This window comes from Phragmites australis, chromosome 5 (assembly GCF_958298935.1).
Source record: "Phragmites australis chromosome 5, lpPhrAust1.1, whole genome shotgun sequence".
Taxonomy (NCBI): Eukaryota; Viridiplantae; Streptophyta; class Magnoliopsida; order Poales; family Poaceae; genus Phragmites; species Phragmites australis.
This window is the reverse complement of record NC_084925.1, coordinates 7,499,300-7,514,099: the sequence shown is the minus strand read 5'-3', so window position 1 is coordinate 7,514,099 and position 14,800 is coordinate 7,499,300. Positions and strand designations below refer to the sequence as shown.

Below are 14,800 nucleotides of genomic sequence, written 5' to 3'. Positions count from 1 at the left end.
GCTATCTGTGTCCTCCTCATCAAGCTCAGGGGCTGCATTTGATCTGCCGGTCTCCATCCAGTCCTGGAGCAGATTGTTTTCCTCGTTTAATGTGAGCTCCATAAGCCGCTAGAATGGATCATCATCAACAGTCAACCTGATGCCTGCATCTAAATTGTTCTGTATTCTCAGGTTGTAGTTGACATATACCAACTTATAGAGCTTCTTGTAGCTTAAACGGTTGCGAACTTTGGTGTGGATAAATGCAAATGTACTCCAGTTCCTCTCACACCCACTAGATGAAGCGCACTGAGACACTAGGCGCCTGGCAAGCATTAATAGTGTAGGTGTAGAAGAACCAAACATAGACTACCATTACGCTGCAAGTAGGTAAAGTAATATGAGGCTCGGAAAAGTAGATAAAATGATGCAACAGTTAGATATGTAAAGGTTTCCGTACCAGTATGAGTCCTGCCGTCACAAGCCATCCATGAAGCGAGCGGACCTGCGAACGACAGAAACTTTATCCGATATGTTTCAACATCAATAAGTGCTTCCGCGGTAGTACTAACATCGGTCATCCTCTCGAATGCCGCACGGAGATCTTCGAATAAGTTTGGACATGTGCCATATGTGTAGTGTGTGCGGGGGTTCAGGGCTGCCACTGCACCTGTTCCTCTTCTGTGTCCTCATTATCGCTTGTCAAATCTACCTGAACTCTTACTGATTCTTGCCTCTGAACCCTCTCCTCAGCCTTTCCCTTCCTCTTATCTCTTGCCCTATCCAGCTCACGTCTGAAATAATCACGCACATCTGCTAATGTCCATCGAGGAGTACAATATAGCTGAATTTAATCGCCCCCCCAAGCTGGTAGTTCTAAAGGTGATGAAAATTTACTTTTTGCAACTACTTTATTTTCATACCATGGTATTATACTAATTTTTTCCATCTCGTAGGTTGCACGTGGCGTGGATACTATGCAAACTACATTTTAAACATCGACCATCACTTTGGTAAGTACTGATGGATGGTATGTCATTACGTTTTTAGCTTTACTACGGACAATTCGATATATATTTATTAATTTGAGACGCTGCATATGTAATGTACTATATATTCGATGAAACAATTATATGTTCGCGTTCATATTGCTATTAGTATCTATTTGTTGCCTTGGAAACTTCCAAAATATAGCGAAGGTCATGCCAAAAAATTTTCTGATGTTATAAAACATACCATGGTATTATACTATTTTTTTTCCTGATTTATTGATGATTTTTTTGTGTCTTTTATGATTTTACTACAGAATTTTTGATAACACGTCCATACCGCTCGGTAATCACTCAAAATCGATCGGTTTTCGCTACAAATCAGTCGGTTATTCACCGCTCGGTTATCGAATAAACCACTCGGTTTATCGCAAAAACCGCTCGGTAACTGGTCCAATTCGACCGGTTACCGAGATGTCAATTTCACCAATTTTTTCCCAAATTTTAAATTTTTTCAAACAAATTTTTATCCAAATTTTATTCAAATTTCGAGTGGTTATCATGAATTTTTGATAATCACTTGACCTCGGTAACCGTTCTGCTAACGGTAAGTTAAACCTTGGTTGTACAAAGAACAAGGAACTATTTAAGTGATGATTCACGTAGAGCCATCTACTTCATGCTCCTGGTGTAATGAAACATGGAGTGATGAAATCTGTAGCTCAAGATATGGGAGTTCCGTTGAGGGTTGTTCAGCGTATTTGGACAGAAGGGAAGCGTGGGGGTGGAGTTCATGCTGTTCGTAGTCACAGGGCAGGAAAGGCTAGCCATAAACGAGTTGAGATTAACCTTGAAGATATCACTGTTATACCTCTGTGTGATCGCACAACTATCCGTGATTTAGCTTGTGCTTTGAATGTCACACGGAGCACATTGTGTAATCGTGTTAAGCAAGGGGAATTAGTATGGCACACAAATGCTATAAAATTCTCATTGACAAAAGAGAGCAAGAAGGTTCATCTGCGTTATTGCATCTCAATGCTCGACAACTACATCATACCTCATGATCCGATATTCCAAGGGATGTACAACATCGTTTATATAGACGAGAAGACGAGAAAAAATCCTAGCTGGTTAGCCGTGGATCCTAGTCCATGAGACCATCGCTCGCTCTTTTTTAGATATTTATTTTATTCAAAGTATGTATTTGATATCGTTATATTGAATTATGTGTATATCAGCTACTTGATCTAGGGAATGATATAGGAGGCTCAGGGGAACCCGAGGTCGGGCCAAATGTGAATTCTCAGCCTGAATGAGAACTTTCTTCATCATGTGAGTCATCGAGTTCATTCAGCCCTTCCTGGCAAGGGTTGTTAGATCTGTAATCGAAGGGTGTATAAGAGCCTCTTGTAGGAGGAGCTTCTGCGCCATTGCAGATCTATAACGCCAAGCCCCCTACTGATGGTCAGGAGACAGTAAACCCTGCGCTCCGTTAGTCCTAAGGGGGTGTGGTCAATGGAAGTTGGCCGTTACCCGGACCTGGAGGGGGAGGGATGTGAGCTTGCAAAATTTTCACCACGATTCCCTAGATCATCACCCCCATCTCTAATGGCAAAGACTTCTTGGGGGTAACCTCCATTAGAGGAGGAGTCCAGATCCATCATGGATTTTTCATTGGATTGCTCCGGATAGGTATCTCGACAACCCATGTTGCCGGAAGATCCCGACTTTTAGTGAATAGGGCATTCGTGATTGTCTTGGTAACCAAGTGGTTCGAACTCAATATCGTAGTCCTTGGCATACTGGTCCATGAAGCGACTTACCTCATCTCTAGAATCATTGCCAGAAAGTTCTTTGTCAAAGTTTACACAATCAATCGCCGGTTCGTCGGTGAGAGGTGTGAAGTTGTCGTAGAACCCTCATCCGAGGAACTAGTTCTTGGTGCAAGCTTGGGCGAAATCAACGGCAAGTTGTGTGAAGAATCTTTAACACCTATTGTCATGATCCCAACGAATGGCGCCAATTATCGACGATTGGTGAACTGCCGATCTTACGAACTTATAGAAAGGATAGAGGATGCTTCGAGTAGACGAATCAACAGAACACACATATGGGTTTTTACAAGTTCAGACCTCTCTTAGAATAATAGTCTTACGTCTTATTTATCTTATATTGATCTTTGAGACTGTTGCAAGAGGGTGCGTGACTAGCCTAGATAGATCTAAGCTAGTCGGCGACTTCCTTGCGAGTAGTCGAAGAAGATCTAGCTACAAAAGGCTTGATGGAGGTAGAGCTTCTGCGGGCATGTAATGACTTGATGAGCTTGTGTCTTCTAATGGCTTGTCGCTTCTTCTTCCGCAGGGCTCCCAGAATCCGTATATATATAGGGGCGTATATCCTCTGAAGTCTCCCTTCCTGTTCTTAGAGATAAATTTTCCTGTTTACGAGATATCATAGGTGCCTACGGGTAGTTTTCATTCATTCAGGAATTCTCTTCCCAGAGATAGAGATATACCCCGAGAAAGACAGAGGACCCTGAGGTACCCCGATATGGTAGTTATCCACTAGTCATCATCACTAACAATTACAACCTTTCCAGGCAAAAAGAAGTATAAGAGTGGGTTGGCCTACTTATCAGTGCTTACAATTTACAGAAGATATGTTGTAGATGTCAAGTACAGTTGAATTAGTTGTGGTAGTTATCCTACCTTGAGATATTTAAACGGACAGAAGCAAAAAAGAATGCACAGGGAAATATCAGTATATGCACAAAATCCACCCCCTTCATCCGACGAACAGCGGTGAAAGCCTCCTCCAATATTGATAGCCCATCCCCTTTTTAGGGAAAGTTTGGCTGATAAAACATATCCACCCACCTAAAAGATAAAAACTCACTTTAGTATGCTTTTTGAGCATCCAAAATGAACCGCCAAGGGAGCATCAAAAGACAATATTTACCTGCTTCCTAAATGGATTAAGAACAGTGTTACTAAGACACGCGTGTCTAAAAATTTTTTTTGCATGTTGACACAAATCTGTGCGTCAACTCGCGTCCGACACGGTGCGACATGGATCAGACACCTCAAGTCTTGTTGAAGGAGAGGAGGAGGCGGCTGTGGGGGAGCGGAGGAGGCGGCGGCGGGGGAGGAGAGGAGAGGAGGTGGCGGTAGGGGAGAAGAGAAGGAGGTGGCGGTAGGGGAGAAGAGAAGGAGGCGACGGCTAGGGAGAGCTGGCAGAGGCGGAGGCGGTGAGGGACTAGGGAGATGAGGAGTCGGGAGTCAGAAGGGGAGGCGGTGTGTGAGTAATTGAATCCAATCCCTTCCTCTTTTTCTTTTCTACTTTTCTGCTGCTTTTGTGTAGTTTGTTTACACATCTTTATACCTATAAAATTACAACCAGATATTTTTTATATGTTTTAATCACAACTTAATGTGTTATTTCAGAAATACTGATATTATTTAGTAATAAAAATATAAATAATGTATTTTTAATATAAATTAAACGAATCCTATTTTCTACAGTTTGCCGAATCGAACACTCACACCTGAGTCGGACTCCGACACCTGCACTCGTGTCCTGGTAACACCGATAAAGAAGCTTTTGCTGAACAAGCAAATTAGGAGTAGAGCCACTGCTGGAACCTAGGATAATGCTGGAAATATTGTTACATTCTACACCCAATTTCAGGGGGGAGAGCCACCAAGTATACTAGTTTCTAATAGAGAAAATCTGCTGGTGATTAAGCGCTTCAGAAACTATCGTGCTTTCAGTGACGCGGTAGCCAATTTTGTGAGCAATTGTAGGCTTATAGCAAGCAAAATATCACAGTTTAGGTCGTGTTTCTCTCCAGCACCTAAACCAAGGAGCCACATAAATTGACTCATGTGCCCCTAGTTAATACTCTTTCCTGGCATTATATTGCTGCCGCCCGCGCATGCTTGCATGCATGCATGTTTAATGCACAGCCACACAGGAAACGAAGAGTCTCCAAGCAAAATCCCGCTAGGCATGCATCCCGCCAAATGAAAATTTTCCTTCTACGAAATCGATTCCAACTTGTGGCTCTTGAAATTTTGAACTAAAAATTACAGGCCGCCTAATGCAGTTTTGAATGGGAAATTAGTTTGCCACCAAGCTTATGCATGAGTATAAATACTGGAGGTTAGTGGTACTAGTGCATCAGCATAAGCTCTGTTGCATTAGAATGGTCCAAAGCAATGGAGACTCCATTGCCAGACTTGAATGAACCATACCATGGTTAGTGGTACAGCTGCTTAGCTAGCACATTTTTCGTATTCTTTTGTTGTGTTCCATGGCCACTCTATCCTTTTTCTACCGTATCGTTTACAGATATTCCAGACCCAATTGAGCCTATAGCTGAAGATGAACTCATTTTCGATGAGCTTGATGAAACTAAAGGCCTTGATGAACACTCAGGTAAGCTACTACTCCTATCTGCTGTTTGCGACATTCATAGGATCAAATTGAAACATTTTTTTTTCTTTTTCCTATGATTTGAGTAGATGAAGGTGGAGATGGTGAAAATGGTAGTACAGGATTGCCGGTTGTACAAAGAACAAGGAACTATTTAAGTGATGATTCACGAAGAGCCCATCTACTTCATGCTCCTGGAGTCCTGGTGTAATGAAACATGGAGTGATGAAATCTGTAGCTCAAGATATGGGAGTTTCTTTGAGGGTTGTTCAGCGTATTTGGACAAAAGGGAAGCGTGGGGGTGGAGTTCATGCTGTTCGTAGTCACAGGGCAGGAAAGGCTAGTCGTAAACGAGTTGAGATTAACCTTGAAGACATCACTGTTATACCTCTGCGTGATCGCACAACTATCCATGATTTAGCTCGTGCTTTGAATGTCACACGGAGCACATTGTGCAATCGTGTTAAGCAAGGGGAATTAGTACGGCACACAAATGCTATAAAATTCTCATTGACAGAAGAGAGCAAGAAGGTTCATCTGCGTTATTGCATCTCAATGCTCGACAACTACATCATACCTCATGATCCGATATTCCAAGGGATGCACAACATCATTTATATAGACGAGAAGTGGTTCTATATGATGAGAAAAAATCAGAACTATTAATTGGCGCAAGGTGAATATAAACCGCTGAGGACAACGAGAAATAAAAACTTCATTGACAAGGTGATGCTCCTTGGAGCCCAAGCTTGACCAAGGTATGACGATGAAGGTAGGTAGACTTTCGCTGGAAAAATTGGTATATTCCCCTTCATATATACGAAGCCAGGCCAACAGAGTAGTGTAAACAGACTTACGGGTACCATGATCACCAAGCCAATGACGTCAGTAAACAAGTAGACAATCAGGTATTTTCTTGTCGAAAAAGTTGTGCCCGCCATCAAACAAAAATGGCCAAGTGAGGATGCAGGACTCCAAATATTTATTCAACAGGATAAAGCAAGAACTCACATTGATCCCAATGATGAAAGTTTTGTCGAGTAGCTACACAAGATGGATTCGACATTCGCCTGGTTGTGCCAGCCCCCAAACTCCCCTGATCTAAACGTACAAGACCTTGGTTTTTTTTTTTTTTTTTTGCCTCAATTCAGTCTCTGCAGCACAAGGAAGCACTGAAGATAGTGGAAGAACTTGTTGACGCGGTTATGAAAGCTTACAATGGATTTGATATAGATAGATCCAACCATGTGTTTCTCACTCAATAGGGTTGCATGAGAGAGATTATGCGAGTGAAAGGCGGCCAGAACTACGAGATTCCTCAAATGAGCAAGCAAAGGTTAGAGAGGATTGGGGAACTTCTAGTTAGCCTGAAATGTGATTCTCACATTGTACAAGAAGCTCTGGAGTACTTGAACTATTAGTTGATTGTTTATCGTTCTGTTTGATTTTGCTTTTGTTGAGTACTTGTCGTTCCATCATGCTCTGCAAGCAAACTAAGATATGCAATCTAAGGACAGTTTTTATGATAACTGATTCAGCAATGCAAAGAGCAAGCTACTTCCATGCATGCATGTTTGATAATAAAAAAACGCAAACTAGATGGAGGAACATGAACTAGTACTATAAAAATATAAGTTGTACACTGAATACAACGAGTACTAGAAGCATTGGTCGCCATACATGAAAATCGACATTCATTTCTTCTTAATCTTGAAATAAGAATAGACCAAAATCTTCAAGAAAGCTTCTCTGATCTCTACGAATTCCACATCGATAGAGTTCGCCTGTTCGTCCTGTACGTCTTGTTCACCTTCAATTGCCACATCCTCGTCGGCGTTTGCGCCAACGTACTATTCTTCCTCGTCTTTGTCCGAGTCTGGAACAACCTCGCCGATGAGAGCTTCATCTCTGTTGCCCTCGTCCACGGAGTCAGGGACGACCTCACCATCGCCAATGAGTGCTTTGTCTTCTTCGCCCCCATCCATGGAGTCCAGATCGACCTCAACGTTGGGGTGGGCCAACCTTGGAGCTGGGGACATCGAGGAACAGGCGGCTGGAGAGGATGCGGCCACTGCAGAGTGCCTCCGCCGCCAGGGGAGCCCCCGACGCTGATGCCATCCGCCGCCGTCTCGGGGTAGAACCATAGAAGTCGCGAGAACTTGCCGCGTAACATGTAGGAGGAGGCTCGGGTACAAACGAAGGCCTTCCATGGATAGCCCATTTGGTCCTTCAAATTCGGCCACACTTGGACTAGATCCGGTCATCTCAACAATAGAGTATATATATATTAGTACGATACCAATGCATTGCAATGGTTTTTGAATCTGACACTTAATTTCTATTTATTTTTCCCAAACAAGTGAATAAAAAGTGACATTAGAGACAACACTTTGGTTCTTGAATTTTCATATAAAACTTAATCCAATGGCATTCATCAAATCCATGTCTCACATGGTCGCAGTCACATCTTCCCCTCCTCTCTACTCTGCCTCGCAAAAACTCTGAAATCTTACACCCAACCTCCCTTTCACGTCTTTCACAAGACTGAACTGTCAATGATGTATCAATAAGGTAGCATCAATCAAGGTGGTTCATTATTCTTTGCATCCCACTCTAATCGAACATGAATCCAATGTAGAAAAAATGGGTCAAAGTGATCAGAAGAGGATCAAGCTAATACACACTCACAACGATAGAAACTGCACATTGATTTTGTCCAATACTTCGAACATGCATCTTTCAATTAATAAATAAATAAAAATGTAAGCCATATTAACTGAGACAGAGAAAACCAAACTCAAGTCTCGTTGAAATGATACCATATCCACCTGCAATATGGATCAACACCTTTCACATGGATCTGCATATGAACATGGTCTCGAGTTCATACCAACAAATCTGCCATCCAAAATATATGAAACAGAGGAAAACATACAAAAAGCTTCCAGCACTTTAAGATCGATTTGATCGTGACGCATTAGCATTTGGAAGAGAAATTTATTAGAGCTAAGCATACCTGCAACTGCAATTAATCAATACAGCAATGGACTCCTAATCAGTCAAAATAAATGCAGCACCTTTTACCATAACATACATAACAGCGAGGCTATGATGTGGTGAGGAGGGACAGCGGTGGGTGAACAGAGACAGAGGCTACCATGGAGTGATGCCGCAGTGCTTGGAGCGCTCCCAGTAATGGAGACTCGCTGCCATCCCGTCCACGCCCCTATGCTGCTAGACATCTTGGCCTTGTTATCCTGGGAGTAAGCAGAATCAGGTGCAGGTGGCGAGAGAGGAGAGAGGCACCTCCCCGGTCAGGGAGGAGGAGCGGTGGTTGCACTGGAATGGGAGGATGAACATTCTTCAACTGCTTGAAGTCATAAACTATTCAACAAAGGAAAAGAAAAAAAATTACGAAGAAAGCTAAGAACACACCTTTGTGGGGCATTGAATCCTTAGATGGCACCATGTAGGCAGCAGGCGAAGCCTTCTGGGTACAGCAACGGGTGGGACAGGATCCTCCAGGAGTTGGCGGAAGGGATCCACTTGGATGCGGAGGTTTGAGCATTCCATTGAGCACCTACCATGCAGTCATGGAGGTGTTCGTGTCCCCGGACGAGTTCTGGTACTCCAACCCGCTAGAGCTATACATCCGTGAGAACAATCTGACAACCACGAGGTCACTGTCAGTGTGGGCCACCACTTCGCCGTCTCGTGGCTGGGCGGCTAACAAGGCCTTCAGGAGCTCATCCCCATCTTGGCCAACCGTCAGCGATGTCAGCCGCACAGAGGTACGGAAAAGCTCCACCCAGCATCGTCCTCCTCCCTGGCAGGCATCGGAGAGGTCCGGAAAGCTCCACCCAGCATCTTCCTCCTTCTCCCTGGCAGGCATCGGAGCCGCAGGATTCTGCATCGGCTGCTATAGAAAACCAAACCACATTCAAAAAATTACAGAAATTTTAGATAGCCAAATATGATAAAAACATCACAAATTTCAATTTCATCAAATCAGACATCTCCGCGACATAGATTATGTTTACAATAGAAATTGTAGTTTTCTTAGGCAAGTATGTAAATAGCTCTTTTCAGATGCATATTTAGAAAGAAAAGAACAACAGAACACCATTTTGGTATTTTGAGGGTTAGCGACGCACCACACAACAGTAGCTACAGATCGATAGATACAGCATGGATCTCTGTAACTGAGAAAGGATCGTAGCTGAAAGTTTTAGTTAAGGACAAGTAAAGGAAATATATATATAAAAAAAGGTACAAACAATACTACATTACGTGAGCTTCTCAACGTTCCTGCAAGTGGACAACTTCTTGAGTAGCATTCCTGCACAGTCCCACCACGCAAAAGATCACAAGCAATTCTCTTTATTACCAATTTCTTAAGGAAGGTAATAGTCTTCATGTGCAAGATAACTGCTACACCAAGGTTGCAGAAAAACAAACCAACCCAAGCACCACAATAACTTCCGCCATTGCACTCGGAAGTTTATCTAGAATTTAATTTGCCTCTGTTTTTTTAAGTGAAGTTAATTGTCTGTTCAACCAAATATGGTGTTCTCTTCTTCTCTTCACTTTTTTTTAATAGACACCTAGTCTATGACATATTTGAACCCTCAAGTGCAATAAATTTATTGACTAAAAAGGATGCTATATAGACGACTAAAATCACACACCTGCTTACTTTCTCTTCAAGAGTTGACAATTGAATAACCATTTCAATTATCTTACCATTTATCATTTCTGATATGCCACATGATACATGAAAGGTTGGAGCAATTTTAGGATAATTGATGATGCCAAGAGAACACTGCATACCATATTTTGGAGCAATTTTGGTTTGTTGCAGTTCCTTATTTTGGAGCAATTTTAGCTATTGTTTCAATGCTACATGCTGCAGCACAATGGGAATGAAAAAAATTAGAAAAGGGAAAATAGCGGGTCTTTTTAACCAATAAATCTTTTCTGTGCATAATTAAATATGGATAACTCTTTGCACTAAATAATTTGACAATGCAAAATGTAAACTCCTTATCTGTAGATTTGGGTGGAAGGCGGGAGTCAACCATAACTGAATCTCATTCGAAGCTATCCATTTGTATATGGCAGAACATAAAATGAAGTTAATCACAATAAACAACCGGATTCAAAGGAGCAGTATGTGCTCCAATCAAGTTAACCCATCATAATTCATTCGTCCAGTGGCAGAGCCATGCATGCATTCGTCTAGTAGCAGAGCCACGTTACTAAATCAAGTGTCAATTGACCCCATAAAAACCGTTTGCAATGCACCCGCAGAGAAGTTGCGCATTCAAGAACTAGTCCAACCTTGATAAAGTATCAAGCTAATTCACACTTCCGATGACAACAAATTACTCTACATAAGAGGCAACAGATTATTACGGTGTGTGCAATTGGAAGTGTTAGCTCCGCAGAATTTCTCAACGATTTGTCAAGCAAATTCTCTTACCTCCACAACAGAGCCCTAATTTAATGTGAAAAGCAGTAAACAGAAGAAATTGAAGTTGCAGGGCCTAAGCAAGGCAACAAAGCTACAAGCTTTAACCGAGAAATCCCACCACGAAGATCTTGCTACCGCTGCTGCCGAACCGGAGCAGCTCCCCGGCGCTGTCGAGCACCTCCTTGAGACGCCGGAGCGTGGCCTCCGACGCCGTAGGCAGAGTCATGGACGCCTCCTTGGCCTCCTCCAACATGGCCGCCAACAACCGTATCCGCCACGACAGGTTGTAGAACTGCCTCCGGTACGCGTTCCTGAAGTCCGAAATAGTCGCGATCTCACCCACCAGATCCACCAACCTCTCCTAATTCGCCTCCCCCTCCACCATCTCCGAGCCCGAGCCTGAGAGCGGTGGCGATGTCAGTGGTGTTGGCGTCGGTGTTAGGGCCGGGCTTCGCTTCCTCATCCATGGCGGTAGAGCTAAGGCTCAGGCATTGTCCTGCGCACAGCATGGTGGCCGGAGGCTGGGGTGTGGTGGCAGAACTCGGGAAAGGGGATTTGGATTAGGCGAGAGAGGCTGGGATAACCTCCAAAATTGAGAGAAAATCTTTCAATTCATGAGAAGAACCTTTGATTCAAGGCCAATCCCTTTCGATTCAAGAACAAGAACTTTCGATTTGGACGAAATCACGAATAGGAGAGGGAGAAGAGCCTACACCAGTGGCCATCTCTCTTGCCTCGCCACCACGGTGTAGAGGTGGGACTTGGGCCGGGTCGGGCAAGCCCGATCCGACCCCTTCGGGCCTCGGGCTTTTTGGGTCATGCTAGGATGGCTCGATAAACTGTTCGGGTCGGGCCGGGTTGGTCCAAGCTACCTTCAGTTAGGCTCAGATCCGATCCGGATGCACGATGGGTCTCATCGGACCGGGCTGGCACGGGTCCAGCACCACCACACTCCACCGCGCATGAGGGCGCAAACCCATTTTTTACCGGGCCAGACCGCCCATTGGGCCCTGTATCAAGGCCCGGCCCGGCCCGGCCCATAAATCGGGTCGGGTCAGCCCAACCCATCAGTGCTCGTACCGGGTCGGGCTTAAGCTGGATCGGGTCGTGCTGGCCCAAAAAACACGGCACAAAGTCCCAGCTCTACCACGGTGTGAGTAGGCGCCTGGGCAGGAGAAAGGAGCGGTGGCTAGTGGCGAGCGGTGGCGTGTCACAAGTCACAACCCGATGTCATAGGAGGGCTGGGAGGGGCGTGCGGTGCGATGTTGCCGCGGCAACAGACTGGCCGCCTAAGTGTGGTAGCCAGAGAACCTGGTGTCTGAAGTGCAGTTGTGCGGGCTACGTGATGTCTGTGATCGCTCGACATTTTGGTGTGCGTGTTTCAGCTGTATGCCAGCGTGTCTAGGACCCATAGGTCGGTTGGCGTGAGTGTGGGCTTAGATGGTCAGCGGTGGAGTCTGTTATAAACTCTTGTAATAAATGGTTGCTTGACAATGAAGAAAGAAATGATCTCATTCCCTAACTCTGCCTCGTCTTCGGTGATTCTAGCACCTCACCGGAGTTACACTAGTATCAGAGTTGAGACATCCTCGACAAGCAAGTTTGGTGAAGGATTTGATCAAAATAAGGTTTGTGCGGCGCTTGTCTATGTGTAAAATCCTTGGAGCTGAGGACAGATTCTTCTACAATGGTGATAGAGGGAGTTCGGATTCAGGCTTGGGTTGCCTGACATGTTCGTGCATAAAATCCCTCGACCGATCTCTAGGCTCAGGCGGTGGTAGATCCTGACGAGGCATTAGAGCGAGAGATTTCATCCCGGGCTATCCTCTCAGGCGTTTTCACTCGGTTTGGAGGAGAGACGACCACGATGCCCGCTAGGCCCGGAATCCAAGTCCGACAAGTCGTGGAAGCTATGGATGACTTTGAGAAGCGATTGATGGAGTGGCTGCAACAGAAGCTGGACCGGATCAAGCTCAAGATAGACCATGTCGAGCAGATGAAAGAGAGGTTGGAGGCGCTGGATTTGAAGGTCTCCACTCAGGTGGAGCACCTTGGCTAGTTACAAGTAAAAGTGGATTTGTTTATGGTCTCGATTGGCAAAATTCAACAGGAAAAAGAGGTGTTGGTAATCACTGGAGCGCTCAGAAGGGTTGCATCATCATCTTCTATGGTGATTCCATCCAAGGATGGTGTCATGGGTGAGCATCCATTGGTTAGAACTTTTCCACCACCACCGCCGCCACCACCACCATACCCGCCCATGTGTGATGCTCACATCAACACCACTGCTCACCCACTTCACACCTCTAGTCGATCATGGATGCCTAAAATGGAATTTCCAACATTCGATGAGTCTGATGTTAGAGTTTGGATTGACAAGTGTGAGACCTTCTTCGAGTTATATCATATTCCTCCAGGGTTTCAAGTACCAGTAGCTACAATGTATATGTGTGGTAGTGCAGCCCATTGGTACCGGTCCTTCAAATTGGATAACAATTGCATCTCATGGGATCATATGAAATATGCACTGTTGGGGGAATTTGAACCTTACATTCATCATGATAAGGTCACTGAGTTATTGATGCTTAAACAAACTGGTTCTGTTGATGGCTATAAAAGGCAGTTTGAGGCATTAGTATACCATATCAGGCTCTATGATAAGTCCCTCAGTGAGACTGTGCTGGTTTCTTAGTTTATTTTGGGGCTGAAAGAGGAGTTGAGGTCTGCTATTGAGATGCAATTGCCTGAATCTGTCAGCCGTGCTGCACAGTTTGCCGCTATTCAGGAAGTTGTGTTGGATCGACAAAAAAGAGTACAATCAACCATTCACACCATAAGAGTTTGCCTGCTCAGCATTCTAAAGCTGATGCCAGATAATCATGGAACTCTGGTGAACTATGGAAGGCTAAACAATTGAAGGAGTATCATCGGTCTAATGACATTTTCTACTGTTGTGGTGACAAATATACTCCAACCCACAAGTGCTCTACCCCAGCTGAGAGCCAAATGCATGCCGTTGAGGTCATTCTCATGATGATGGCCAAGTATTATCTAAAATGATTCTGGACACATTGGAACTCCAAGATCTTCGGTCTGAACCTTCTAAAGCTTTCCTTTCTTTGAATGCAATCTCAGGCACTAACCATCCAAAATCCATTCAATTGAGAGCCTTGGTGGGAAATCAGGTACTTTTGATCCTAGTGGATTCTGGCAGTAGTTATACTTTCATCAATTCCCATCTGCTAGATAGGATCCCACAGTCACCTACTGCAATAGCTCCCATGAAAGTTAAGGTTGCTTATGGAACCATTTTGTCCTGTGATACTAAAATTTCTGAATTCAGTTGGTGGATCCAGGGTGACACTTTTACTCATACTGCAAAGGTCCTTCCATTGGGAGGATAAAATCTAATTTTGGGTATGGGCTGGTTGGAACGATTTAGGCCAATGATTTGTGATTGGCTTTGTAAGTGGATAGAATTTGAGTATCACAACAAATTGGTTCGGTTGCAAGGTGTTCTTCCAGAGGTTCCTTCTCAATTATTGGAAGTATATCCTGAACAATTGAATAAATGGTACACTGGCAATGATGTTTGGGCAACGGTGGTACTCAAGCCTGAAGCATCACCACTTATATCTGGTTCAACCCCTTTGCACCCTTCTATTCAAGCAGTCATCAATAAGTTTCAATCCATCTTCCAGGAGCCCAAAGGACTACCACCCAAGCGTGTGTATGATCATGCAATTTCTTTATTACCTAGTTCCACTCCTATTAATAATAGGCCTTACAGATACACCCCATAGTAAAAAGTTGAAATTGAAAGGCAAGTGAATACAATGCTTCAAGCTGGCATTATAACACATAGCCTCAGCCCCTTTGCTTCATCTATTCTATTGGTAAAGAAGAAGGATGGCTCATAGTG

The 14,800-nt window shown here is 44.1% G+C and overlaps 1 protein-coding gene across 9 annotated transcripts; it reads right to left on the bottom strand.

The window, feature by feature from the left end:
- Positions 1 to 7,201: 7,201 nt before the first annotated feature.
- Positions 7,202 to 11,622, bottom strand: LOC133918643 (uncharacterized). Of its 9 annotated transcripts, XM_062362608.1 has the most exons (6): positions 10,997 to 11,622; positions 9,691 to 9,744; positions 9,560 to 9,607; positions 8,841 to 9,324; positions 8,563 to 8,744; positions 7,202 to 8,265 (listed from the first exon to the last, which is right to left on the bottom strand). In XM_062362608.1, exons 1-4 carry the CDS (start codon positions 11,129 to 11,131, stop codon positions 8,986 to 8,988), a joined length of 576 nt encoding a protein of 191 aa, XP_062218592.1. In that variant the 5' UTR covers positions 11,132 to 11,622; the 3' UTR covers positions 7,202 to 8,265; positions 8,563 to 8,744; positions 8,841 to 8,985. The 9 variants fall into 9 exon arrangements, 4 of the variants coding, with proteins under 4 accessions (XP_062218592.1, XP_062218591.1, XP_062218593.1 ...); XR_009909820.1 differs by having other exon boundaries at positions 7,202 to 8,141; positions 8,225 to 8,303; positions 9,560 to 11,622; XR_009909823.1 differs by having other exon boundaries at positions 7,202 to 8,141; positions 8,225 to 8,265; positions 9,560 to 11,622.
- Between the last annotated feature and the right edge of the window lie 3,178 nt (positions 11,623 to 14,800).